Source organism: Hermetia illucens, chromosome 1 (assembly GCF_905115235.1).
Source record: "Hermetia illucens chromosome 1, iHerIll2.2.curated.20191125, whole genome shotgun sequence".
Taxonomy (NCBI): Eukaryota; Metazoa; Arthropoda; class Insecta; order Diptera; family Stratiomyidae; genus Hermetia; species Hermetia illucens.
In genome coordinates, this window is record NC_051849.1 from 152,993,367 (window position 1) to 153,019,109 (window position 25,743).

The window sequence follows — 25,743 nt, forward strand, 5'->3', positions numbered from 1 at the left end:
ACACATAATCTTCACGATGCTTTGTGACTACAACCAGCGATATATCGTCGGCGTACCCCACCACCGCGGCTTCTTCCTGGACTGAAAGATTAAAAACATCACTGTACATTATGTTCCACAGCTGTGGGTCCAATAGGCCCTGTGCCCTGTGAGATGCCCGCATAGAAAACGTACTTCTGTGGTATATAGTCTGCGTCATACCAAAGCATCAATCCTTGCACTATCCACAATTGTAACGAGATAGGAGGAAATACTAATCTTTGCTAGGGATTTCTGTATCAGGTTCCAATTGGCCGAATTGAATGCATTTTTCCAATCCAGGGTCATCATCACGCAATATTTGCTGGTATTATCCTTTCCAGGAATTGCGTCTTCGAGTCAGTAACCAATTTGATGACATGATTGATCGAGACGCTCCTTGGTTTTCAACAACTGGGAATGATCTGTTATAAATTTCTAACTCTTGCACTTTTCCCACAGTCTCTAAAGGACATATAGGTCTGTAGGAGGTTGGCTCACCTGGAGGTTTAGCAAGCTTAGGCAGTAGTACTAATTTCTGCAGCTTCCATGCCGCAGGAAATATCCTCTCGGACATGCATGCTTCAAAAAACTTAGCGAACATATGCGGTGTCGATTTCCCAAGATTAAAGGCCCTATTCGGTATGCTATCCAGACCCAGAGTTTTGTTCTTTAAAGCATTCTCTCTTGCTGAATTGGATGGCAATCATGCGGGCTTCCTTATAGGTGCGCTCTTTTTACTCCTCATCGATTCTATCTACCGTCCTCTGGGCCCACTGGTCAGGTCACTATTCTACCGGTAACTGGGTCTTCTTTGCGTCACATGCTTTGACTATGCAATGGGCCAGATGGACAACTTTTTCCGTAGAGGCGACTGCTTTGTTAGGTTGGCCCAACTATACCTCTATGAAGCTCTGCTCATCGAGAGCTTTTGTAGACCGGCCTGACATTTTTCTGGATTTCGGGTATGATGAGTCTCTCCCCTGTGATGCCAACCATACCCCAAAAAAGATTGCATGGTGACCGCCATGATAAAAGCATATAAGAGAGTGTGCCTCCTTGCATTTGCTTCTCTGCTACCCCACTCAAGGGCCCAAGCATTGAAATCACTGGCAATCACCCTTGAGCTAGTCCCTTTATAACAAAGTTGTAATAAATGAAAGTATGTGTCTTTCGCGTATAATTATTGGTCCCTTAGAAATAAAATGTCAGTACCATATCAAATTGAATATCGAGCATTACGGGTACCCAAATATTCTTATGTAAGGAATCAACAAAGCATAACGACAGGAAAAGTATGCAAAATTGTCTACCAATTTTCGTTGACTTTATGGTTGTCAGGCACAAAATAGCATACTTATGTTTACTTTTTCTTTAAAGTCAGCGCTCAAATAAGAAGATAGCTTGTCTCTATGTTATTTACCTGGTGGTTGAGTACGGCATCGAAAAGGTAAGCTCAGTAACCACGAGTGGTATGCTGGTTGTTATAGAATCTGCTCCGACTAATGTCCACGCGAAGGAGCCGTACCAAGCATTAGAGTCAGCAAAAAGGGAAATAAAACTCGAAGTTATTTAGTCAAACACTAAACATGTAACCCAAACGTGAATAACGACCACTAAATACACCAAAATCCACCAATCGAAATTCTCATATCATGGAATCAACAATAACGCTGTAAGGAACATATCGTGACAAAAAATATTCAAGTTGGCCTATCCTCCGAAACTGGACCCCTAGAATCGATTCTTATAAAGCAAAATATAATTATCCTATATAAGCTAGTATTCACAACAAAAACGTACGATGAACCGAAAAAAGGATAAGAGTTGTGGACTGTTCAAAATAGAATGGATCCTAATACCATAACATAAAATGAGAGGAAAACTGAAACACTTTGAAACAAAAATGCAAACAGCACTCACACAAATTATACTTTTTATTTTGAAAATTAGATCTATGCGTGAAAACATGTTTTTTTTAGGAATAAACATCAAAAACAACAACAACTGTATGCAAGTTTGTCGAAAATTATGAATCAGAAAAACAAATATTGATCAACCCAGTCGCTCAACACGCAAGATTAGTTAACTAGTGTCGATGAATATAGGTATACTAATTAGGAAATGCTCAACTATGATCTCAAATTTTGTCCTGACAATATCCTCGTTGTAAGCAACAATGCTTCAAACTTGCCAACTTTCAAGCTGTCAGTAGTAGGCTTATCTCTGTCAAAACACATTCAACGACATCAACATAAAACATGCAATATTTTCAGAGTAGCATTAGACCCAACTCACCCTTCACGATAAATTGATCCTGAACCTGCAGCTGCAACAATTAGAGTGTCGGGTAATCCACCAAGATACCGCAGATCCACTGTGTGCTCTTGACTGCCGAAATTTATAACGGTCACAAAAGTATCTTCGCCTTTCAGTTCCCTTTGTTCGAAATATGTATGCAAAGGAAGAAGAGAAGTCTAAGATAGACACTATCTTTTGTTGAGGGGTGTTGTTCCATCATACCTTTTGAATGCTAGAACATCCCTTGTTATAGCCAAACCAAAGAAACTGCCCTTTCAAAGTGTGTTGTGTTGACGCAAATTTGCTAGCCGCTGATAAAGCTTATACGTGCTACGTTCCGCCGATTTTTGCTTGGCTAAATTCAAATTTTCATAGTTTGGATGGACTGGAAGCCAAGTAGTTTCCGCAGTCGAAAATCCTGTGAGAAATAATTACCACTTGCCAAAGGAACAAGTGAATGAGCTTTACCTGCATTTTTTGTATCATCCCATTGAAATGGTGTTCTGACAGGATCTCGTGATATTTCCTTAAAATCTTCTGAAAATCCGAAACGCCTCGCTGCAGGATCTTTGGTTTCATCATAAGTAATATCTCTGTAGTCCACCATTCCAATTTCTTCACCCTGTGCGAAATTCCTATAAAAATGTTATATTATAGAAAAGACAACATACATTGTAAGTAACAGCAATTCCAGGTAGAGTCAGCAGAAGAAGATTGAGCCCATCAGCTCGTTCTGGTCCGAATCTGGAGGCAACACGTGGCCTATCGTGGTTACCAAGTACCCAGTTAGGGGTACCAGTAACAGGCATATAAGAAATCCAACGCTGGATGTTAGAAAGGAAGTCCCTCGCATCTGAATTCATATTGAGATCTGAGATCAAGTAGAAATTGAACGGGACTTGCGCTCCCTGAACTCCGTCTTTGCTTTCATAGTAATCCATTACCGATGAAATATTAGCATAAGCTTCCGTTAGCATCACTGGTGTATCTCCTCCATTTTCCTTTTTGTAATTGTCCAAGAGTTTTCGCCAATGATATACAACGTCATATGTTTCCGGCTAGAAAAAATGTGTGCGTACTGTTTTGATTGAGTTTCATTTAATGTAACTAGAAACGTAGCTGCTTCTCAAATATGCAAATTTTATTGAAAAGCTTCGTTTCAAAATCTAGTACGGCATTCTAAGAGCATAGTATCGAAGGTCTTACCAAGTCTTTGGTGTAAATATGTTCCAAAAATTCATAAGACTGATTGTTCGGCTTTCCACTTTCCGGCTCATCACGAAGATCTTCCACTTCAAATAAATGACAGATTGCATCCACCCGAAAACCGGCCACCCCTTTTGATAACCAGAATTGTAGCACATCATCCATGGCCGCTAGGACTTTGGGGTTTCGGAAATTCAAATCTGGTTGCCCGGCGGTAAACTGATGTAGGTAGTACTGGCCACGTTCTTTATTCCATTCCCATGCTGACCCTTCAAAAACGGAAATCTGTTGAAGACAAATTATAGAGAATATCTAACTGTATCTAATTGAATACATAAATAAATTGCTTCCAACCCAATTGTTCGGTGGATGAATCTTTCCATCTGCACCCTTTCGCCCATCATGCCATACATAAAAATCCTCGTATCCTGGCTCACGTTTCACCGATTTCTTGAACCATTCACATTCGTCGGATGTGTGGTTTGGAACAAAATCGACGATAATTTTTATTCCTAACCGAAAAGAGAAAGATATAAATGATTGAAAAGAACATCGAAGGCGAGGTCGCACGTAGAAGTTGCTAGAAATGGAGGGTAATCATACCGCTAGCAAAGCATTCGATTTATTTAGAGTTTCAGTACAGACTTGATTGAAAACTATTTTGGTCAACTTGTCCACCACAGAGATATTTGTAACTGAATAAGATTTGTTTTGTTTGTTTGTTATGTGAAGACATAGTGAAGAGAAACTTACCTAATTTATTTGCTTCTTTGATTAATGCTTCAAAATCTTCCCTTGTTCCATATTCGTCTTGAATGTCCGTGAAATCGGATATATCATATCCGAAATCAACCATCGGTGATTTGAAGATAGGACTAAGCCATGTTGCATCAACTCCACTTTCCTTCAAATGCCCCAACTTTGAGATTATTCCTGTCGGAAAATATAGACAGATAAGTCAGCGGGGATAAATACAGTAGCAATATTGAATATTGCAATGTAAACATTTTTCAAAGGAAACGCATTGAATAAATGACGTTTTTCCGTTACCATTAGCCAAAAGATTTTTTTTTCTTTGAAACTTTTAATAAAAATAAAAATTGAGAAGAAAGAAAAAAGGAGAGAGAAAGGATAAGAAGAAATGAAACTTTTCAAGCAATAAATAGCCACAAAAATTCAGAGTCGGAATAATACAAGCAAGAATAAAAAAGTAAACGTAAAAATATTTCAAATTTATTTTAGAAGTAATTCGAAAAACGAAAGTTGGACATTTTAGGTATAAGTTTCACTGCTTTCTTATGTGAGAAACTTTTGGTTCAAGATTGTTTCATTTTTACGTAAGGAAAAAATCAATTATCTTCTATTTTTCAAGACCCATTTAAATAACAAGCGAAAAGTTCTGTATCGATAATAGTCCACTTTTGTTAGTATCTGGGCTCATGATGAGGTTGGATTACGAGCATTATATAAAAATAATACAAAAGCGCACACCTAGAAAAGCTAATTTTCTATTATTGTAATTTGTGCATGTTTATCTGTTCTCCAATTGCTGAATCCGATTTAGAATTAATTAGGAAAGTTCTTTTTCACTTTTCTAATTAATTCTAAATTGGAGAAAAACAAAATATTGCAACTTGGTCCCCCAACTAAGTTCATACGCCCCCCAATAGAGCTTAACTTCAGTGATCAGAAGAGAGCCTAATTTTTTTTTCGGTCATTGTTTCAATAATTGCCTGGAGTAATTTAAGCCATACAGAGATCACACACCTATGTATACCTCGATGAAGGTTCTAGTTGAAAAATTCCAAAATATGCCACTGCAAACTTTATTTGATAAGATATTGGGATATAATGTATTTTCATTTGGTTGCTATAAACCTCAATGTGGGACTTAGCACATCGAATATATCGCGCCATCACTGTTGGTTGCTGGTATTGGTTTTCATCTCCCACCTGGACTTTCCGAAGGGCTGGAAAAATGGACTTCGGGGCCACAATATATCCAAGCTTATAGCGGTTCATCAACTAGACATGAATCTTGTCGACTATAACATTTTCCCCTAGTATGAAATACAACTAAATGATCGGCAATGATATTTGTTACCAACTGCTAGGTAAAGTTCATTTTTAAGGTTTTGTTTGTAAAACAGTCGGTTCAATGTCTGTCTGTCTGTCTGTCCGTCCGTCTGCCTGTCTGTCAGTCCGCCTGTCTGTTTGTCTGTCTGTCTGTCGCAGGCACTTTTCTCAGAAACGGCTATTTTGTGAGAAGGTGGCACCTGTGGACCCACAGACGTGGAGTGAGTGACATCCTTCTACGTTGAGATTTAAGGGGGGTCCCCATACATAGTCATGTGGGGTATCAAATGAAAGGTCTCGATTAGTAATTTTCGAAGCCGGTCTTAGTTTTGAGATTTGTTAAAAAGGCGGAGAGTGGTAGGGGTGCAAAGTGGTGATTTCTTTAACGGACCCATTCTCAGAAACTACACAACCGAAAAATCTGTTAAAAATCATGAAGTTGCATCTATATGGTGCCCAGGCCTCAAAATACCCTCCATATCGATATCTGTTCAAATTAAGTTAATAATAGTATATTACCATAATTTTGGGAAAATTGAATAAACCCCCCTGAAGTTTATCTCGGAGTTATAAAAGTTTGTATTAGTATAAAATATAACATGAGGCATATTATCCCCAAGTTCGATCAAAGTCATATTATTACCAACAAAGTTACAGTAGCTCAAAATTGTCTTTACCGTGTAAATTTACAACCCGAAGTATTAAACCTGATATGCTAAATGCATATTCTTAACGGGCTACGTACAAATGGGATAGTTCTACACTCAAATATACTCACACAAGAAGCAAATAAGACCTTTCATGCCTGAAGCGCCACTCTTCCGGTTTCCCGACTTGTTTCTTTCTAAATGATCAAATTAGAATCATTGAAGGACGTATTTATCGCAGAATTTACAGTATTTTTGACAACTATTTTTAAACCGAAGCAAAGCGATATATCTTCAAAGGCAGTTATAAGTTTATATAAAAAATGTAACATTCTATTACTAAATTTTGCAGCCTTTTCGCCCGGATAGTTTAGCGGGTAGGGCGCTAGGCTGTCGCAGTGGGAGGGCTCACTAGTGGCAGAGGAATTCGCGACTGGATTTCAGACACTAGTCGACTCAGCTCTTAATGAGTGACTACGTCAAATCCAAATAATAATCACGGACGAGCGTAGTGCTGACCACGGTGCCTCCTATAGTGTACTGTATTCCATTACGTAGTTGTATGGTGTGTATGGTGTAGCGGTTAAAATACATTCATTTTCGTATTTATTAAAATTCCGCTATCTCCCCTTAAAGTGTTGTCCTTTCCCGTTGGTCTTTTCAGCATGGTAAATGGCATGATTTTCTACTGATAGTGACACCAAAGTATACAAATATTATTATGCCAAAAGTTGTCATAACAAGATGTAGTGATACCATCATTTCTCGAAATTGAAGCATGGGCTTCATGGCTACACACACGAATTACAGATGATATGAATCTTAATTACTAAAACCTAAGATTAGACATTAGTCAAGATGGTTGCGCGTCAGCCTCTCGAACTCATTATCTCGGGCTCGAATCCCGATCGTCTTGGATATTTCTGTTTCTATTCATGCTGTCCCGCCGTTATAGGCTTATGACTTACCCAGCATTAGTTGTGATTATAATGAAACTGAAGGATAGCCTCATTGAAAACTGAGACTGCAAGGCTATTCTATAGTCAGTGTTGTTTTAATATGAAAGATGCTAAATTTAGTACCTCTGGAAGTTCATGACCCCCTCAATACTTTTTCTCATTTGTCAGTACTTTTATAACGGAAGCACTCACTCGTGAAATACATCAAAATCCCTTAAAATCGCAAGAGTAAAGTAATGGTTTCGGTAAATGCACCGAAACCATTATTTTTTCTTTTGCTCTTTTTCAAATAAGACATGGAGTACTACAACTTAACTCAAGAAATGAAGAGACATGCAGTTATTGTCGCTATATCTGCAAATGACACCGATTTAGAAATTTCTAATTTTCTTAAGTGCGCCCGTTGATTCCCTATGACTTGGAAGCGTCAGGTGGCGATGCAGAATGAAACAAATGCAAGCGATCATTGACGAGGACCCTTCAACTTAATGAGGCTCTTGGGAGGGAGCTTAATATTTCCGATGGTCTTATCCATTGAGTTGTCAACGAAGGTCTCCAGTATAAATCCTACGTTATGCGCAGAAGACAGTTTATGTTGGAGCAAACATGAGAACAGCGCGTTATCTAATCAAAACACCTTCTAAATAAAATTAAACATCTTGAAGCGCCTGAGATTTTATGGGTTCTTTCTAACGAAAAAAAAAGTCGACTAAGGCGAAAAGACTAACCGCAAAAAAAGCAGCTAGCTATGTTACAATCCTACAGAAGTTCCTGTTGTCATGCACACGAAGCTTCCAGCCACTGTTATTGTTTTGGGTGTTGTGAGCAACAAAGGACTCAAAGAATTCTGCTGCATTTGTCGGTTCAAGAGATAATAGTGAAACCCTGGATTGATAGTGTACGCGGTGACAGTCCATACATATTTGAGCAAGACTATTCTCCTTCACATAAAGCCAAGGCAACACAAGATTGGGGGAACTTATGGCCGCCTAGATCCCCAGACCTTAATCTCCTAGATTACTACGTAGGGGTTGTAGTTGAGTGTGAAACCAATAAGCTTCCTCGTAAGACCATTTCTTCTCTGAGCGCAGCAATATGAATAAGGATCATTTGATTTGGGCATGTAATCGTTTCCGAATCCGAATCGAGGAGGTTACTGCAGCTAATGGAAATTTTATTGAATGATTTTATAGATCTATAATAAGTTAATGTTGTGTAAAAAGTTCTTGAAGTCTCACTAAATTTTGTTCAAAGTAAAAGCTTATTAGTTTTACTCTCAAGTTGTCCTCAAATATCGTTCCCACCCTGTATATATATAAAATAACACACTAAATTGGGCATAAATTGGATCGACCCATTCTAAAAGCTGGCACTGCGAAAGCAAAGCAACATCATTCATAATTCACATAAAAGTCTGTTCAACAGCTCCACCATATTTAAAAAAGATGTTTCGACATGCACGGGCCGAGAGGTCTACTTGTAAAGCATATGCACAGTATTGTTGGGTAGTGAAATTTCATTGCCACCTAGTAAGAAGAAAATCGTCCATTTCCGAAAATAACCGAGATGATAGTATTATAAAAATTCTAGACTGGTTAAAGTAAATATAATCTGCTTTGATTTTATCGGCAAGCCAATATGGAGCTTATACCTCGCGACATACATGCCAAACTTGGTGGCAACAATCAGTTTGGGGGCTTCAAAGCGGCGCGGGTGAATAGATTGATATTTACTGACTACTTCAAGTTAACAGGGTTCCAAATGAAATTAACAATTTTCCAAATCAAAACAAATTAACGGTTGTCCACATCAAAATAACGCCTTTCCAAGTCAAATTTATGATTTTCCAATTGAAATTCAACTTTTTTCCAAATAAAATTTACAAGATCAAATTATTAAGTAATCTGAAAGAAAAAACAATGTGTGAAAAGGGAATGTAGTCCCCCTTCACACATAGTTTTTGTTAGATTGTGAAATAATTTCATCGTCTAAATTTAATTTGGAAAACCGTTAATTTGATTTGTTAAAAAGTTAATTTCACTTACAAAATTCTGAATACGATTTGGAAAGACGTGAGTGTGGTGTGCAAACGCGTTAATTTGCTTTGAAAAATTGTTAAGTTCGTCTAAAATATCGTTAACTAGAGAAGGGAAATGCCAACAAAAGCAACAAAAAAAAGCGAAAGCGACTGGGCGTTTCTTTCCTGAACACGGATAGTCACGTCAATAATGCCACAATTCTAAACAAACCTGGTTTGGTATTAATCAGGATCTTAACGATGTTCCCAGGGAGCTTGTAAAAGGTCTTGGTGGTATAATATAATTACCGAATGGGGCTGCAATTTGATTATTTCGCCGGATTTGTGGCTTTTCCATATTGCAACTCTCTACTTCTCACTAATGTGATTGAAAAATGATGTGATGATTGATGAATCCACACAACTGTAGAGTTTGATTCCAGTTTTTCGATTTTTGAAGTTTAACTGCAATGTAGGGTGATATGCTGCTGTCTCCGCTTTGTCTTCCTTATTATTCTGTGGCCAGTAAGTAAAATTATTCTGCCTGAAACATTCCGGCCATCTGACCTCGCCGGGCGGTAAAGAAATTATCTTCCGTGTCATAAACGTAGAAGCAGAGCTCGATATCGACATCATTTGTTGATTATTCGATGCGCACTTTTCTCTCAATCTTTAGTTAATCGTAATGTTTTTCATAGTCACCTCCTCGGCATCTGTTTGTCTCAATCATGTACCTCAACTAGCCAGCGTCATCGTGAACCATGACACAGATGCGTTCCACCTCAAGGACCTTTATTTAAGCATGGTCTCTCTAAAGGCATGTAGGTATGTGGGTTGATAACCCGCTTGTCGGCCTCTAACAACTGGATAGGCCGCTTTACAGATGGCATTTTTGATTCCATAGTCTTTCAACGCTCATATTGAACCGAAATCGCATGAGTAAGATCATGTTGTTTCCTCCGCAGAACACCCAACCACCGATTGAGGTACGGAAACTACTGTTACCAGTGAAGTAGGCATCTCCTAAGATTATAGTTGATGTACGTCTTACTATTGATGGAACGATACCGTAACAGTTCAATTTAAACTTTGGCCTTGAAGTATGCTAGAGTATTGTTGTATATCAGCGTTATACTGGATCTAATTTTTACCATGATTTGATTCAAGTACACATTAACTACTGGGATAATCTCCGATATCCGGCACCGATACAAATCCCACTGTCTCCAGTGAGATTTAGACCCAAAATGTCCATTTCGGCAGCTTAGTTTCTTAACCATGAAACCATCTGGACGTACCTATTATACTATTGTACTGCTTGCCAGTGACAAAGTCCCAAGCCTTCATGTTCATTGCTTTGCCGCCAGCTCTCTCTGCTTTTTCGCCGAAATGAATATTGGGGTCACCCGCAATGACGATATTGTCGTTAAAAAAGTGCTATCCATATCGAGCGATTTCCAAGAGGTGTCGAAAATCAGAAGATCGCCGCTTCAGGTATGAAACGTTTTGTATATTTCTTGTATGAGAATAGGTAAGTGTAAAATTGTCTCATTTGCACGTAGTTTAGTTTGATTTACTGGGGGGATCCGCAGCTCCAAGCACCCAGGCCATTGTTAGGCCCATTGTACTATCCCCGTAAATTGCCTATTCAATGGCTTTAGCGGCTTTAATGAATCTGAGGACACCACCACCAGAGTCAGAGAGTGTGCAGATTCTTCATTGAAGTAAACCTTGCCAAGTGTCTTCGTCTGAGATCTAAGGATGCCGGGCAGCTGCATAAAAAGTGCAGAGCCGTCTCCTCCTCCTCACATTGGCTGCACATAGCCGAAACCACTACACCAATCTTTTCCATATGGTAGTTTAAGGAGCAGTGTCCCGTTAAAAGCCCTACTAGGGTTTTCATGTCCCACTTCTTAAAGGACAACAAAAATGCCGCTCTAGTGGCCCTAGGCATTAGCAACTTAGAAAAGTTCAGTCGTGGCCACCATACGATGCATGAACACATCAAAATGGGTTTTATTATGGGTGTATACATCCAGTATATTCGTTTGGGTGAAAGTCCCCGGGTCTTACCTATCGCATTCCTACAACACCAGAACAATCTGCAGGACTTCTGATATTGTTTCTGGATATGATGCTTCCACGTTAACTTGGAGTCGAAATGTACCCCTAAAAACTTGACTGTTTGTGCCAGCTGGAATCCGCCCCTGCTAAGGTCGGTAGCGTATAGCTGCCCCACCTGACGTTCCTAGTGAAGATAACTAGTCCAGTCTTCCTAGCGTTCACCGTGAGTTCATTGCGAAGGCACCAGCTGTGCATTTCATGCAGGGTTGCATTCAAGCGGCCACATACTGTGTCCGCAAACTTGCCGGTAATTATTACGGCTAGGTCGTCCGCAAATGCTTGGCGAAAACTTTTTTGTCCTCCAGGAGCCACAGTAAGAGCCATAACAGTGGAGAGTGAACCCCTCACTGTGGGTAGCCCCTGAGACATCCTGCTTCAATAGACTTCTGGCCGACCGATGTGTGGATTTTTCTCCACTCTAGCATGTGAAGGATCCAACTGATTAGCAGCGGTTCGATTCCATGCTGTCTTGCCGCATCACAAATTGCCGCGAATGAGGTATAATTGAAGGCACCTTCGATGTCCATAAATGCGCCTAAGGCGATGTTCGAACGCTTTTTCAATTTTTGCATTTGCACGTAGCTCGCAATGTATATGCATTTAGCATATCACGCTACTCACTTTTATATGATATTGACATTCAGTGTTTTGGGTTGCTGTAAATTTACACGAAAAGACAATTTTGAACCACTGCAACTTCGTTAGCAATAGTAGGATTTTCTCCAAAGTTGTTAACGTTATGTTTTTTAGTATTTAGCCTACATTACTGCATATTATGATTCCAGAACGAACCTTAGAGAGATTTCAATTTGCCAACAATATAGTACATACTATTATTAACTATGAGTAGATATCGGTATGTAGAGTATTTTGATGACTATAGGAGCGTATAGAAGCAGGTTCATGATTTCTTTTAGATTTCTGGTTCGGGTAGTTTCTGACGACAACTAATGACAAAGCTAATACTAGATTCGGAAAGTACTATAGAAGACCTTTCATTTGATATCCCTTACACCTCCATGTGCAGGACATTGCGCCAGAATATGCATGTTGATCTCTCTGTGCTCCTCAGACAATGTTCTTGAGCGATTTAAATGTAGGCCCACTACGACCCCTTCCAGATAATGATTAAAAAATCTTGCTAACCTTTGGTTGAAGTGGTCCAATAAACAACTTAAAACTTTTCCATTCCTGGTACGCTCGCCTAGTGTAATTTCCTCAACTGTTCTGCCTCATTTCTGAATATGGTAAACATGAAACAACGCACAGTTATACTGTACGATGGTGGATACCCAATTTCAATTGTTAGTTCTTTCTAAAACATTTGGAAATATCGACTTTAAACAATTTTAATCGCTTATGCATAACCAAATGGAACCATTTGGGACCCCTACAAAGAGGATTAGTTAAATTAAGTATAAGCGAGAGCAGATGAAATGAATGAATTTTGGTGGTTTGAAGGCCACCCCGAGTTAACTTTTATCAACCATCATAGTTTTCATATTGAAAGCCATGCTCGTTATTTGATTGCGTTTTACGACCTAAAAAGGGCTACAATTGCTATTCCTGATATATTAAAAACGGGTTTGGAACAACTGCCCCAATCCCCTCGAAACAAATGGTTAACTCGTAAAACGATTGAAACTTTTACCGTCCTTGTATTTTGCTTCCAATAGGGTATTCTCATGTAGTTTTCTACCACCGTCAATCCGATCTGGATGCAGCACTTTACTCAATTTCAATGCCTCAAGCCTGGGAGTACAAACTAACATCCCAAATTGAAGTCATATCTTTACTATCTCAATGGTCGATAAACGAATCGCCTAAGAAGATATATTATTCTTATTTACTCTCCTTATAATCGAAGCAGAGAATAAACAAGAAAGTTTTGAGGTATCCACAACCAAGTATTTCCCGACTCCCCATTATGAATTATCTAAGGTAAAGCACTCGGAAACTCCAATTACCTTTCAAATCACCGATGCCGTCTCCATCACTGTCCATAAATGATCGTGGGTAAATCTGGTAAAAAATTGTTTTCTGCCACCAGTCCAAATCATTTTTTCCGCCGTTCGGTGCCTGACACCATCCTGTATTTACAGTAAACAGGAACAATATAATCACTAATTGCTTCTGCTTCATCTAGATAACTGCACCTCCACTAAATGTTTATGGCGGACTGTCTTAGGAACTTTAAGAAACTTTACACCGAACTCTCAGAGTGATTCCCAAATGGAATAAACGAACCTGAAAAGTTGGAAAATATGAAAATTAACTTTGAAAACTGGCATTTAAATATTTTCATTAAAAAATATGCAAGCATTAATTCAAAAGGCAGCAAAATTATATACTTTACATTCGCCCAGAAAATCCGCTTCGAGTTTGTTTGGTTTCAGGTGCTACCTAACTTAACTCCGCAAGGAATGTAGAAGCCTTCACTACGGAGAACCTTCTTAATACTTGCAATGTTGGTAGCGACTGCCCCTTGTAGAATGAATCTAGTCCCAAATGAATTAAATATAGTCGTAATTTTATGGTTGAGTGCGTGCGATGACTATATCTCTGCATGGGAATTGGCAAGTTTTTTTCACAAACGTTTCTCGCGTTTTTCATTTGATTCCGATTGTTAGCAAACAACCACCCAACGTTATAAATGTGGATGTTATGCAATTAGTGGTCAGTGATGAGAACTACAGTTGAGCTTACTTTTATAAACATTGAAAGTAGAAGAGGGAGTGAACCTTGTGGCGTCGTCACACGCTTATCAATATTGATAAACCTGAAGTATTTGATACAGTGAAAGTGAAGAACATTTTGATAGATTAAGAACACTTTTTAACAGACAACCAATTCGAAAAGGCCACAGAATCCATTTCGTTACCTTTTCACCACCAAATGAGCCCCGACTTTCTAGTGAGGCAAAAAATCAATGCTGCTGCATTAAAATATAATTAGATTCGCTAGCAATGCATTGTAGTTATTTCTTTCCATATGAATTTCGAAAATCATCTATTCAATAGACCCAAATTCACATGTTAACGAAAAATGGATTTTCCTTGGCTTAGTTCTAAAATTGTTTCAAATAGTTTCTATCCGATGACCACATTACATATAAGCGAAGAGAAAATGAAGTTGTAATACTTTTGAGTAATAATGTATACATGTATTTAACGACTGGTAATCAAGAAGCCACATGCAGTGTTTCATAAACAAATTGTTATAATTTTCTCTAAAGACGGAAAAAATGAACGAATTAAATGGATAAATCTAAACTGAAAATCAGCATCAAAGTAAATTAGACAATGATTGCGAAAATTAGCTCATCCAGGTTTTCAAGTTAAATAATGCTTAGATATTGCAAAAAGATCTATTACGAGTAACATTTCAATTGTGATGAATTAAAGGGACTTCAATATTGGCAGTGTTTCTAGTAAACAGAAAAAGTAAATTAGCATGCAAGTTCATGATGTTGAAATAGAAAAACATTCATCCTAATTGGGTAATTATAATCATTGGTAGCGCTTAGCTGAATCCTGGCGTACCAACCACACTTACTCACCAGCGATGACGGTTTTGAAGTTTATTACGTCGAATTTCCTGCTTGCCAGAAATATCTTAAATAACTGCTGGACAGTTTCTGAGATTGGCCCTAAATTTAAGTGAACGCTTCTACCTCCTACCCACTCCCAATTTTACAACTAATGTCAAAACTAAAACCTTTTTCGGAAAGCACTAATCGAGACTTTCTTTTGATGTGCCCACCCCCTATCCGCTGCATGCATGTAGGGTCGCTGTTCAACGACCTCAACAAATTTCGAGTCAGTATATGTACCCACTTTCGAGAAAAAAAATCTCGCGGACAGACAGTTTTCCAAAAAACTCTAAAATTCAAAATTCATCTTTCTTGCTACATTCAGTTTATAGATACTATATGGAATTTCAGTAATTGTCCGATGCATTTTCTACTGTATACATCATAGTATTTCAATGACCAAAGACTTAAGGAAGGCCTTAAACACAACACCAACTAAGGTCAGGACAAGATGCTTCCCAGCTTTTGGACGTATCTCCAACGGCACCTGGGAGGCTTCCTTGCGAAATATATCCTTAATTTTCAAAACAAATACGAAACCAATTCCCAGGCTAGCTTAATTTTCGTGCTATACTATCAAGAAAAGAGATAAAGCTCTATTCTGCAAGGTGGGACGGGAAAGTCGAACTTAGAAACACAACCATAAACCATCCCCCCTGGTTTTACCATTGCTTTGTAAAGAAACACTTTCAATGCCAGTTTGAGCCAATATGCAATTTCAAATTCCGGAGTGGAAACCTGGTATTTGGCTTGCTATTGTTTGAAACATAGCCTTATAGAAATCAATTCTGTCTGTCTGAAATCTGCCTTTTTTTGGGGGATGCGGAATCCCTCATGGATACGAATCTGTAATCGAGAGTACCCCATAAGAAACCGCCGTTGTGGTACTGCTTTGGGGCTGTTCAATTCTTTATAGATGCATTAGTGTTCAAAATCACTTAAGTCATTACAAACGGCGCCCAACGTGGCGCGAAACATTTTTTGATTCTGACTAAGTGAAGATAACCTTTTCCGAATCGCACCTTAGGCTTCACTTAATTTGCTTAGTTATAGGTTATACGCTTCCCACGAATCAAGTTTCCTGGGCTCCACTTTCCGATTCTTCCCTGTAGAGAAGAGTTAACTATCTTTTCCTGATAGTATAAGTTAAAGTGCAAACTCAAAAGAAAGTTTCTCAGGTGTCGTTGGAAGAACGCCCAATCGCTCAGAAGTGTCTTTCTCTGAGCTTCGTTGTTGTTGTGTTCAAGGCTTCCCTAAAATCTTTTGATTACTGGCCATGCCAATTGGATGCTGGGACGTTGTATCGTGCAAGCTTTTCACAGCTATCTCTCCTTGCTTTTATGTAAATGACGATCCTTTCTTTTTCTATATGCAGTTACTGGTCTTTTCTCTCTTGTGGCGTGATAGTCTTTAGGCATTTGGTTGGAAACGGGGCATTGTATTAAGATACAAGCTAGATTGGCGTGGGTTTTTTTATTTTTTGATTTCTTTATCATTTTCTCTCTCTGTTTGGGTAACGGGCAGCTGGGTGCTAAATCCATCCGTCTCCAATGGTGCATTCTCATCCTGCTGCCGGATTCAAAACAAAGAGTTTTTCTTATTTTGTTCTCCTATTCTGCGATGATGAGCAACTCTGTCAATGTATCTCTTACCAGCGTACAGTTTATATATTGTGTACAATTGAAAGCTTGGGCATTTTTCAATTAGCGAGTTTTGTGGAAGACTCAGAACTTTTTTTCCGTTGTGGGCCTTCATTTAAATTACATTTTTCATTCTTCTTATAGAATTTTCGCTTTCTGTTAAGCATAGGCCCATTTTTTGCCTCTTTCTTGCTGAGCGTTGGCACCGCATCCGTGGTCAAATTTAAGCTTATTGTGTGTTTTCCGATAAGTTCACATGGTAGGACACGTGCAATTTTGTAAACTGTCACGTGAGGGACTGTAGTGTCCAAAGCAAACTCCCCCGTGCAAGCTTGGTTTGGCGAATGGACTTCGAAAGTCAAACTCACCGCGATAGGTCCCACTCCGAATGAATTCCGACCAACTAGAATGATTTTATCATCACCCGATCCTATAATTCATTACAGAGTACTTTGCACTAGTCAGGAAAAGGCTGTAATTTTGTATGATGGACAAGAAAATGATTAATCCAAACGAGGGTGTCCAGTTAGGAACTCAATCAAGTTAAAGCCTGTGTGTCCACAGATCAGCCGTTTGGCTAAATCGCAGGCCACCAAGCTACAAATAGGCTTAGCGAAAGCTCCGAATCGAACGTTACTCCCAGATACATTAATAACGGCTAACACTAAATCATATATTCACCAATGGAAGCATGAAGAGTTTTCTGTTTCCGCTGTTTTATTATAAGTACCATCTAAGTATGTTCTGCAAGTTTGAGACCGAAGTTTTCAAATCGATACTTCATTGTCTAAATATTGTCACTCGAATAAATTTACACTATGTTCGACGGTCTCTGCGGAGCATCTGCGGTCTCCTTTTCCTATTCCTTTGGTCTCCTGGCTTCTGCATTCTTCTGTTCAGACATTCAAGTCGCCGAAAATAAGCTTCATATTGTGCTATTTGGCATTTCTTGAATTCTTGTAATAATCATAAACAATGTAATTTGCCAAAAAGTTTTTTATTGCCTGCTTCGTTAAATGCAGTAAAGGTTAAGAAGAACTTCAGAGGCATCGACGGAGGCAGAAAGTCTTTTATGCATCATGCTTTATATTTTTTATTAAGTCTTCATAAGTCTATTTGAGGATGACTCGCAATTCTCTTTTCTAATCGCACCGTGCTACAATTCGTTTAGAATAAAAACAATGAAGAGAAATTTCGGTTCATTTTCGATCCCGAAATACAAAGGAGAAGGGGTTGCATGCTCAACGTCATCTTAGGCTAGACAAATCGTTTCGATATGAATATGATCCTTTATGAATCCTTCTTTCCTGATTCGCCCTGGATCTGGGCTTTCCGGCTTCGCGTTCGGTTGAGTTATTATGTTATTATGTTGAGTTATGGTGTTTTTAGTTACGCTAGGTTGTTAACGCTGTTAACGGGCCACCTTACCTTTCCGAGGCTAGCTAACATATATAATAACGCGTGGTGAAGAAACATTTCAATTGGGCTGCACGTGGGTGACCAATGACCAATGTTCGCAAATTTTATCATGTAAGATAGTACCACCCTTGTAAATGTTTACTCCCAAACGTCCAATTCCCCATAAATGCCTGCCAAATTCTCACGAAATTTTATGGACTTGTCACACCGTATTGTGTTCTTGACGGAATCCTAATTGATGGTGAGAAATAACTTTTTTGGTAATAAAGGAAGTAAAAATCTCGTCATCCTCCAACAATTTGAAAGGAATGAATAACCGGACGCAAGCAGTGCATGTGTCAGCCAGTTATCTCGATGATATCGTCGTTCGCTGAGGTCCTTTTTAAGGTTTTGTGTGATTTATTAAAATCGGCTCAATGTCTGTCTGTCCGTTTGTCATATATACCCCGAAACGGCTGGGGCTATCGTCAAGAAATTTGATGAAAATGTGTGGTCTGTGAACTGCTACCTAGCAACAAGGTGCATCAATTTGTCTTGGATTTCGGGGGAAGGCTCCCCATATATGCGAAAGAGGGGACCAACATTTGTTTCACAGAAAATGGTCACGTGGGGTATCGAATGAAATGGCCCAATTAGGGCTTTTGGAACATAGTCTTATTTTTGATAATAAATAAACTGCGAAGGGGTAAATAATTCAAAAAATAAAACCGGTCTCGTTCTCAGAACCTCTCTAACCCAAAAATCTGAAAAAAATGACAATGGTGTACCCATACGAAATCTAGGACTCCAAATATATTCCATTCTGATATCTGCTCAAGTTAAATTAATAATAGCGTATTATTATATTTTAAAAATTTACCCGGAAACCCCCCTTAAATTCATTCTAGAAGTATCCGCATAAGTGATAAAATTCGACATAATTCTGAAAAGTTTGAAGGACTTTATTAACAAAATTGCAGAAGGTCAAAGCTTTGTATTTTACCTGAATTTATTGCACTCTAAAACGTGCATGACGTCATTATCATATAAAGTGAACTCATGAATAGCGAAGTTGGAGAATGACTTATGCCCTAAGCCAAGAATCACACGCTAGAATGCAGGTGGACGAAATTTGGCCTAGGAGCTATGCCCAGGTAAGTTTTCTTCCCCTGTTACAGCTACTAGTGATGGAAATGGTAGCAAATTTGCAGAGGTTTCCACCTGAGCCAATTCTGAGTTATATATAAGTAAGCTTTCTCCAAACTGGGTTCGCAGTTAACTGGCATAGCTATACGCCCTCCAATTTATCTTAGGTGAATATTCAACCGTTGCCAATTTAGGTATCAATTTTCATCCCAAATTAACGTTCAAACGCCGCTTTTAAGAACAGTAACAAAATCCTGTAAATAGGTCTATTGCTGCAGAACTATAATATGAAAAGTGTGAAGGTCTTTAGCACAAGGGGTTCACTAAACGTTTCGATCAATAATAGACCCTACTTTGATGTAGGCATATTTCCTTCGGTAACCAAAGCTAAAATTTAAGAACAACAAGAACTGTTGGTACGAATCTAAAACTTCAGGTTCCTACACACTACAGTTGAATTAAAAAAAACCCTTATCCGTGACACTCGAAGCAGATTAAACGGAAATGAACTAACGACACATTAGACATAAAGGCCACTCATCGTACGTCTATCCTTCCGTCTGAAAATTACTTGGTAAACGATAGTCGATCGCGAGTAAATGAATTGAATGTTCGGTTTTGGAAAGTCGTATTCCATAGTAAACACCGAAAAAAAAAAGAATGGTCACTAGAGTGGCCTTTTCGTGCGGTCGTAATCACCGACGTGTTAGTCATGGAGAGGAGAACAGACGCAGCAAAACTTTTGGGAAGATGGAGAATGGATAAAAATGTAACTAATCAATGCTTCCAAAAATGAATCACCATATTCCAGGTGGAATACACTATTTTATGGGCAACAATTACAGCGTTTGTAAAGGGTACACATACCAAAGAAGATGCGGCGTTGCTACAGGGAAGGGAAATTGAGGGTACGAAATCGTAATGGATAATCAGTCAGCTCGCAGAAGACTCTTTTTGAAAAAGAGGGTCCGGATGAATTGACGTTGTGGGTTCATTGCTCCTTAAATTAAAACCAGAATTAGGGAAAAGAGCAAGACAGACCACTTGCTCTTTATGTCTTTGTGCCTTCTGCACGATTTCTATCGTTAGATTCCAGAAAGCCTTGAAAATTGCCAGGTTACGTCTGGGCTAATTAGGATAGGCCTAAATGGGCTTTTTTCAGCTCTGTAACTCATTCTTAATAAGAACTAAAAACTGATTCTCGATTTGTATGGTCTTTCCATTGGATAACCAAAGCCGTTATTTTTAGCGTAAAATAGAACTCATATAGTTTATCCTGGAGTAATTGCAGTGCAGCACACCCTGCTTTAAAGTTATCCCGTCTCGCTTCTTACACCAGCAGTAAATTCACCAGTTCTTCACCTTCCCCTCTTTTACTTCCAAGCCATTCTCCCAATCGGGAACAAAAATTCGCTTCCCTATTAGCTACCAGCTATTTCTATTTCATAATCAGACCTACCATTTGCACCAACGCTGTTTGAGCTCGAATACGTCATAATAATATCTCTTTTCTGAAGCATTGTGGCAAGCAAAACAAAACCCTTAGCCTGTCTATCTGTCTGAATGTGTAATCCTTTCAAAATCAGCAAAATTCATTGTCATTGAATTTGATGGATACAAATCAATGGAATATCAAGAATGGCGTGAATAAAATGATTTTGCTTCGCCTTCGTGGGGGGATTCTTCGAACATGCAAAATGGGAATTTCAACATTTTGCCTCAAATTATGTGATATACATAGTTACCGTCCTAGGCAATATGCTGAGGGCACCACGCGCTTTTTAGATTCAACGTTGAGGGATGTTGACGTCAGGGTAATGCAAAGATACCAAATCATCAATGCTTAGGCGAACTTAGAAGAAACTGCTTAATCGAAACTCCCTTTTAATATTTAATAACTATGAAAATGACTAGACACCGCTAAGGAAATCACAATGACACAACAGAGACTATTTTCAGTTGCACTTCACTGAAGGAATATATCACCTACTCAGATCTTTACGAAGGGACGCTTTTCTATAGAGTGTTCAGCGGGTCTTAATATCCAATTCATTCATTCTGTACGTTGTTTCAAATTGCTTTATCAATTTCTACTATTTAAAGAACTATGACTTGCTTTTCTATGTAATATTTAGTACGCCACTGCTTAAAATCCTTCTACTCCTAATCATGGCTAACAAAATACGTCATATCATCTCTATTTATTCAAATCTCCGCCAAATTCTACTTTCGTTCTTGACCTCTGTTGTTCAATGTTTAGAAAACTGTTAATCTACTTTCTTGGAGAGTGGGATTGACTATCTACACTATTACAGTGCCCCCAACTAATAATTGTCGTGCAGATATTGATTTTCTTGTTTGGGTCATACATGTTGTTTGGCCTGACCCTTAATCGAACTTCCTTTACTGCAAGCTTTTATAGGTAGAAAAGTTGTTTTGCTTCGAGTATTGAGCGTGTATGAATTTAATACCACTCCACTATTTTGCTAATGGTATCCCTGTTATCTTGATGAAAATTCTTCGGATTTCATGCTTCACAACTACATTAAACCGAGTAGAGACGAGATTGTTTCCTCTCTTCAAACCCGGGTTTATGTTGACGGTCTATCTAACTCTCTTTGTATCTTCATCCAGGGTTCTGTAGTACCCCACGGTCAGGTTCGTAATTCGTACCATTCGGTGGCGCCGACCATTATTTTATGCAATATGTTACATCATTTGCCTGCTCGGAATCTACAAGGAATTGGTGCACAACAATGTTACATTCCTAGCCATTATTACCCTGATTTGACTCAGGTACTTATTCACAGCTGAGTCGACTGGTATCCGGCACCCAATGGCGATAATAAATTCCTCTGCCCCCAGCGAGATTTGAACCGCGAACTTCCGCTACGACAGCCCAGCGCTCTAACCACTTGAGCCATCCGAACAGTCGCTATCATGAATACTGTTAAAGTAAATTGCACTTCATCCTAGAAGAACTATTGTACACACTCCTTTACTGGTTCTAGCATATCTATCGATTATAGTAAGCTTATAACTGTCAGGAATGTGAATATATCCCCTACTTTCAAATATTTCAAGTTGGCATCTGGTATTAAGTATCCTCCCAAGTGAATCAACATACCTTTTACAAATACCGGACACTAACCCAGAAAATGTGCGAAGGTTTGGTCGCTCTCTGCACAGAATTTACAGATAGTTTTCGTAGATATCCCTAACTTCCTTAGGTAAGTATTTGCATTAACAGAAGGAATATCTTGCATGGGTTCTTACTCCCCCATGAGCATCCTGGAGTGCTCTATTCCCAGTAGGTTCGCCTAGTACAGTTCCCTCAGTCATTCTCCTTCAACGTTATAATCATGAAGCCATTTCCAATTCTGCAACAGGATTCTGGTATGTGTAGCGGCTGCTTCTTTCATGGCCAGCTCGCCCGCTGCCTAAGTGCCTTCTGGAACGCAGAGTGCCCAGACCTTATTCTGCGGCTGTTTGGCTGTCGGTCAGAATAGCAATAATCTGTCCATTACAATTTCTTTGGAGGTGCATTTTCCTTCGATCAATGGTCCTGGCTCCTGCTTCCTCTGCTGGAAGAATTCCTTCAGTGTACCAGGTTTTCAGTTTGCTTTGTTACTCCTGTAGTTGTGTAATGGTGATGGCCGTGAATGAACTTTGCGTTTTCGAAGGTTTCTGGAATGTTTGCTTTGGTGGAGGTGCTCAGTAGCGTAACACTTAGTAACTCTTTGAAATATTGAACCCATCTCGAATTGTTTAAGTGGTTCCCTTCGTGCTTTCGCTTCCCGGTTTTCTTATAACGGACACGTTTTCCTATCCGGTAGCGAAATTTTGCGATTTAGTGATGCTAGGCGAAATCAGCGTACAGACAAACTATAAATTGCGCTGTCTAGACAGTCAACGAGCACATCTTCTGCGCTAATATCCTCCTACATTCAAGGATATGGTAAACTGTCGACACTACCGGTTAATCTAGCTTTCAATGTGAAGAAAAGCAGCCCCTTCTGAAAAGGAAATGATTACAAAATTTCGAAAACGGGTTGTTGTATTTTTTCCTCCCAATGGGACTTCACTGCTACAGCCCATATGTCAAGGAGTAATCATCGTTATTGTCGTTGTCGAGAGTCCACAGCCCATTTGGGGCCTGGGCCTCCTCCAGCAATCTATCCATCGAATAGTGATACACTCTCTTCGTCAACAGAATCTCTTGGACTGATTGAGTTGTATGCGAGTGGTTAAGGAGTCTCTTGAAATATGTCACGACGCTCATCTATTACGTGTTTCAATGATTGGCCCTTTTCTTACCAAGGGTGGTTTTGGATTGCTAAACACATCACAGGCTCTTCACTATTTTGTAGGCTTATTTTGTGTTGCTTCTCTGCGTGGAAATGTTTTCCGTATTCCGTTTTTCGATTACCGTAAGTTTCTCTTTTCGTCCTTGTGTTTCGCTCTATGTATTGTCTGCATGCCTCGTTTTTCTTGTCAATAATAATAATCGTTGGCGGAACAATCCATATTGGATCAGGGCCTTGAAATGTGTTAGAGCACTTCATTCAAGACGGTAACGGTACACTACAGTACACTGTGGGAGGCAATGTGGTACTAATTTACAGCTGACTCGACTGGTATCCGACGTCAAATCACGATACAAATCTCACCGCCACCAGCGAGATTTGAATATCATAAATACGAGCTTTATTACGGCGATCTACATAAATCTGGCATGTGACTTATCACTTTGCCCATATATTCTACACTATATCTAGATACAATTGATGCCAAAAAAAAATCGATTCCGTCAATCCGATACACGGGATGACCCCCTTAAGAAACGCATAAATGCATGTCTCAATTATACCAGTCTACAGTTAATTCTTAAATACATTAGGTACAAATAGACTCTTGAAAAAATACCTTGAAATCTAGGCCATCACACTATTTCCACAAAATTGTATGACTATAAATGGAAAAACAATTCCAGGCCAATATCAGATGACATTAAATATTCAAGTCGAGTTCTTTCGATCTAAGCTTTCGTATTGAGCTACCATTCAACTAATTTCAGCAGTTCAAGTCCTTTTAATTGAATGATTTATACAAATATGCCAAAACAAACAAGAAACTCTTACCTTCTGCTGGTTCACTTGCCTTCCCACATTGCCATTAAGGAAAATGTTACACAAACAACTTCAAATTAAAAGGTAATTAGAGGATGTATGCTAAATTTAGCGAACCCATTAATCAATTAATTTAAGAACAAGATTAAGGCAAAATTTATAGTTTATATTTGGATTTAGAAGAGCACCAAAATTACTGGTATTTAGTCCCATCTTTTCTTAAATTAATGAATGCATTGTGATAAATTAAGGATTTACAGAAAGTATCGTCAATGACGCAAATGACATAAAATAGTATTCATTTTAATAGAAAGGGCTTCCTTTAGCCGAGTTTCGAAAATAAGTTAAACGATTGTCATGGTGGGTGAGAAGGAGATTCATCGTATAGAAAGCTCACTAATTAGGCAAATTAATAAGTGCCAAAATGCTCATAAAGGATTCACATTTCATTCAACTTGAATAGATTTTTTTATAATTACGACAATTTAGTTTGTACTCGTATTCTGTATTCTGCATTCATATGCATACAGTCTATGGAAATCACGGTAAGAGTTCAACAAAATCTGCTAATGAAAGCTATTTGCCAATTTAAGAAATAGCATTCCATCTTAATCTAATGATATAATACAATATTTGACCAGGCAAATAAAAAAACAATACGCTATGCCAAAAGGTGGAACCGCGTAAAATATTGTGGAACCACACGTTAAATGAAATAGTTCTATAACGAATAACACACAACATATAAAATGCCTATAGAGTCGCAATATTATGCAAGCGTCTATTTACGAAATATATAGCATTTGGCTGCACTTTGCCTGCTTACTATATCTTAGCGGTCAGTATGCAATCAATTAGCAATTTTGAGCAAGCTTATGTGAAGAATATAATAAGTTGATAGTTGTCAATCACGACGAGCAAAAAACTGAAAAAGTGAAAATTCGCTATTCAGATCCGGGAGCATCTAACGACACCTCCAAGGAAGCACCTGTTCAAATGGTGTCGCTTTGGCCTTTTGCAACCCAACTCAGGAATGTAAACCTTGCTTTGCTGTGCTTCATTTGCTCGTACATCATTTACAAACATTTTGATTGTTAGGCCTTAGCCTCAAAACATAAGCGATGTTTTTATATGAAACTATGCCTCTAACGTTATCTACCGTCAGATCGTTGGAAAAAATTAGTGGCTTAACACCTCGCTGTCCGGATGGTGTTATCAAGGAAGGAATAATCCAGGATGGATTACAAACATATTCTTTTGCGGTCGAGGCTACTGCTCTATCTTAACATCTACTGGCTTAAACATATAGAAATCTCCCTTAGGTGCGGGAGAAGCTAAGAGGTGAAAATTATTCCCACATAGGGTGCCATTTGTAAAACAAACACTTTGGGAATAGTCAAAGGAACATTGAAGGTGACTATTGTTAATCACCAAGGTAAAGCTTAACTAAAAAACTCAACAAGTGACGTACCTGCAACTTTTTTCATTTT

General features: G+C 38.7%; 2 protein-coding genes across 8 annotated transcripts in view; one reads left to right on the forward strand and one right to left on the reverse strand.

The window, feature by feature from the left end:
* The window catches only part of LOC119655812 (maltase 2-like), a 34,834-nt gene extending 20,750 nt beyond the window's left edge, over positions 1 to 14,084 (reverse strand). The window contains 9 exon segments of the mRNA XM_038061917.1: positions 2,317 to 2,457; positions 2,542 to 2,737; positions 2,788 to 2,941; positions 2,991 to 3,377; positions 3,526 to 3,810; positions 3,880 to 4,037; positions 4,279 to 4,458; positions 13,316 to 13,595; positions 13,705 to 14,084. Of these exon segments, the coding sequence (XP_037917845.1) occupies positions 2,317 to 2,457; positions 2,542 to 2,737; positions 2,788 to 2,941; positions 2,991 to 3,377; positions 3,526 to 3,810; positions 3,880 to 4,037; positions 4,279 to 4,458; positions 13,316 to 13,490 (1,676 nt within the window). The 5' untranslated portion in view covers positions 13,491 to 13,595; positions 13,705 to 14,084.
* LOC119655778 (calcium/calmodulin-dependent 3',5'-cyclic nucleotide phosphodiesterase 1-like) overlaps positions 1 to 25,743 on the forward strand; it is an 831,136-nt gene that overhangs the window by 560,530 nt on the left and 244,863 nt on the right. The gene's annotated exons all lie outside the window — the stretch shown is intronic.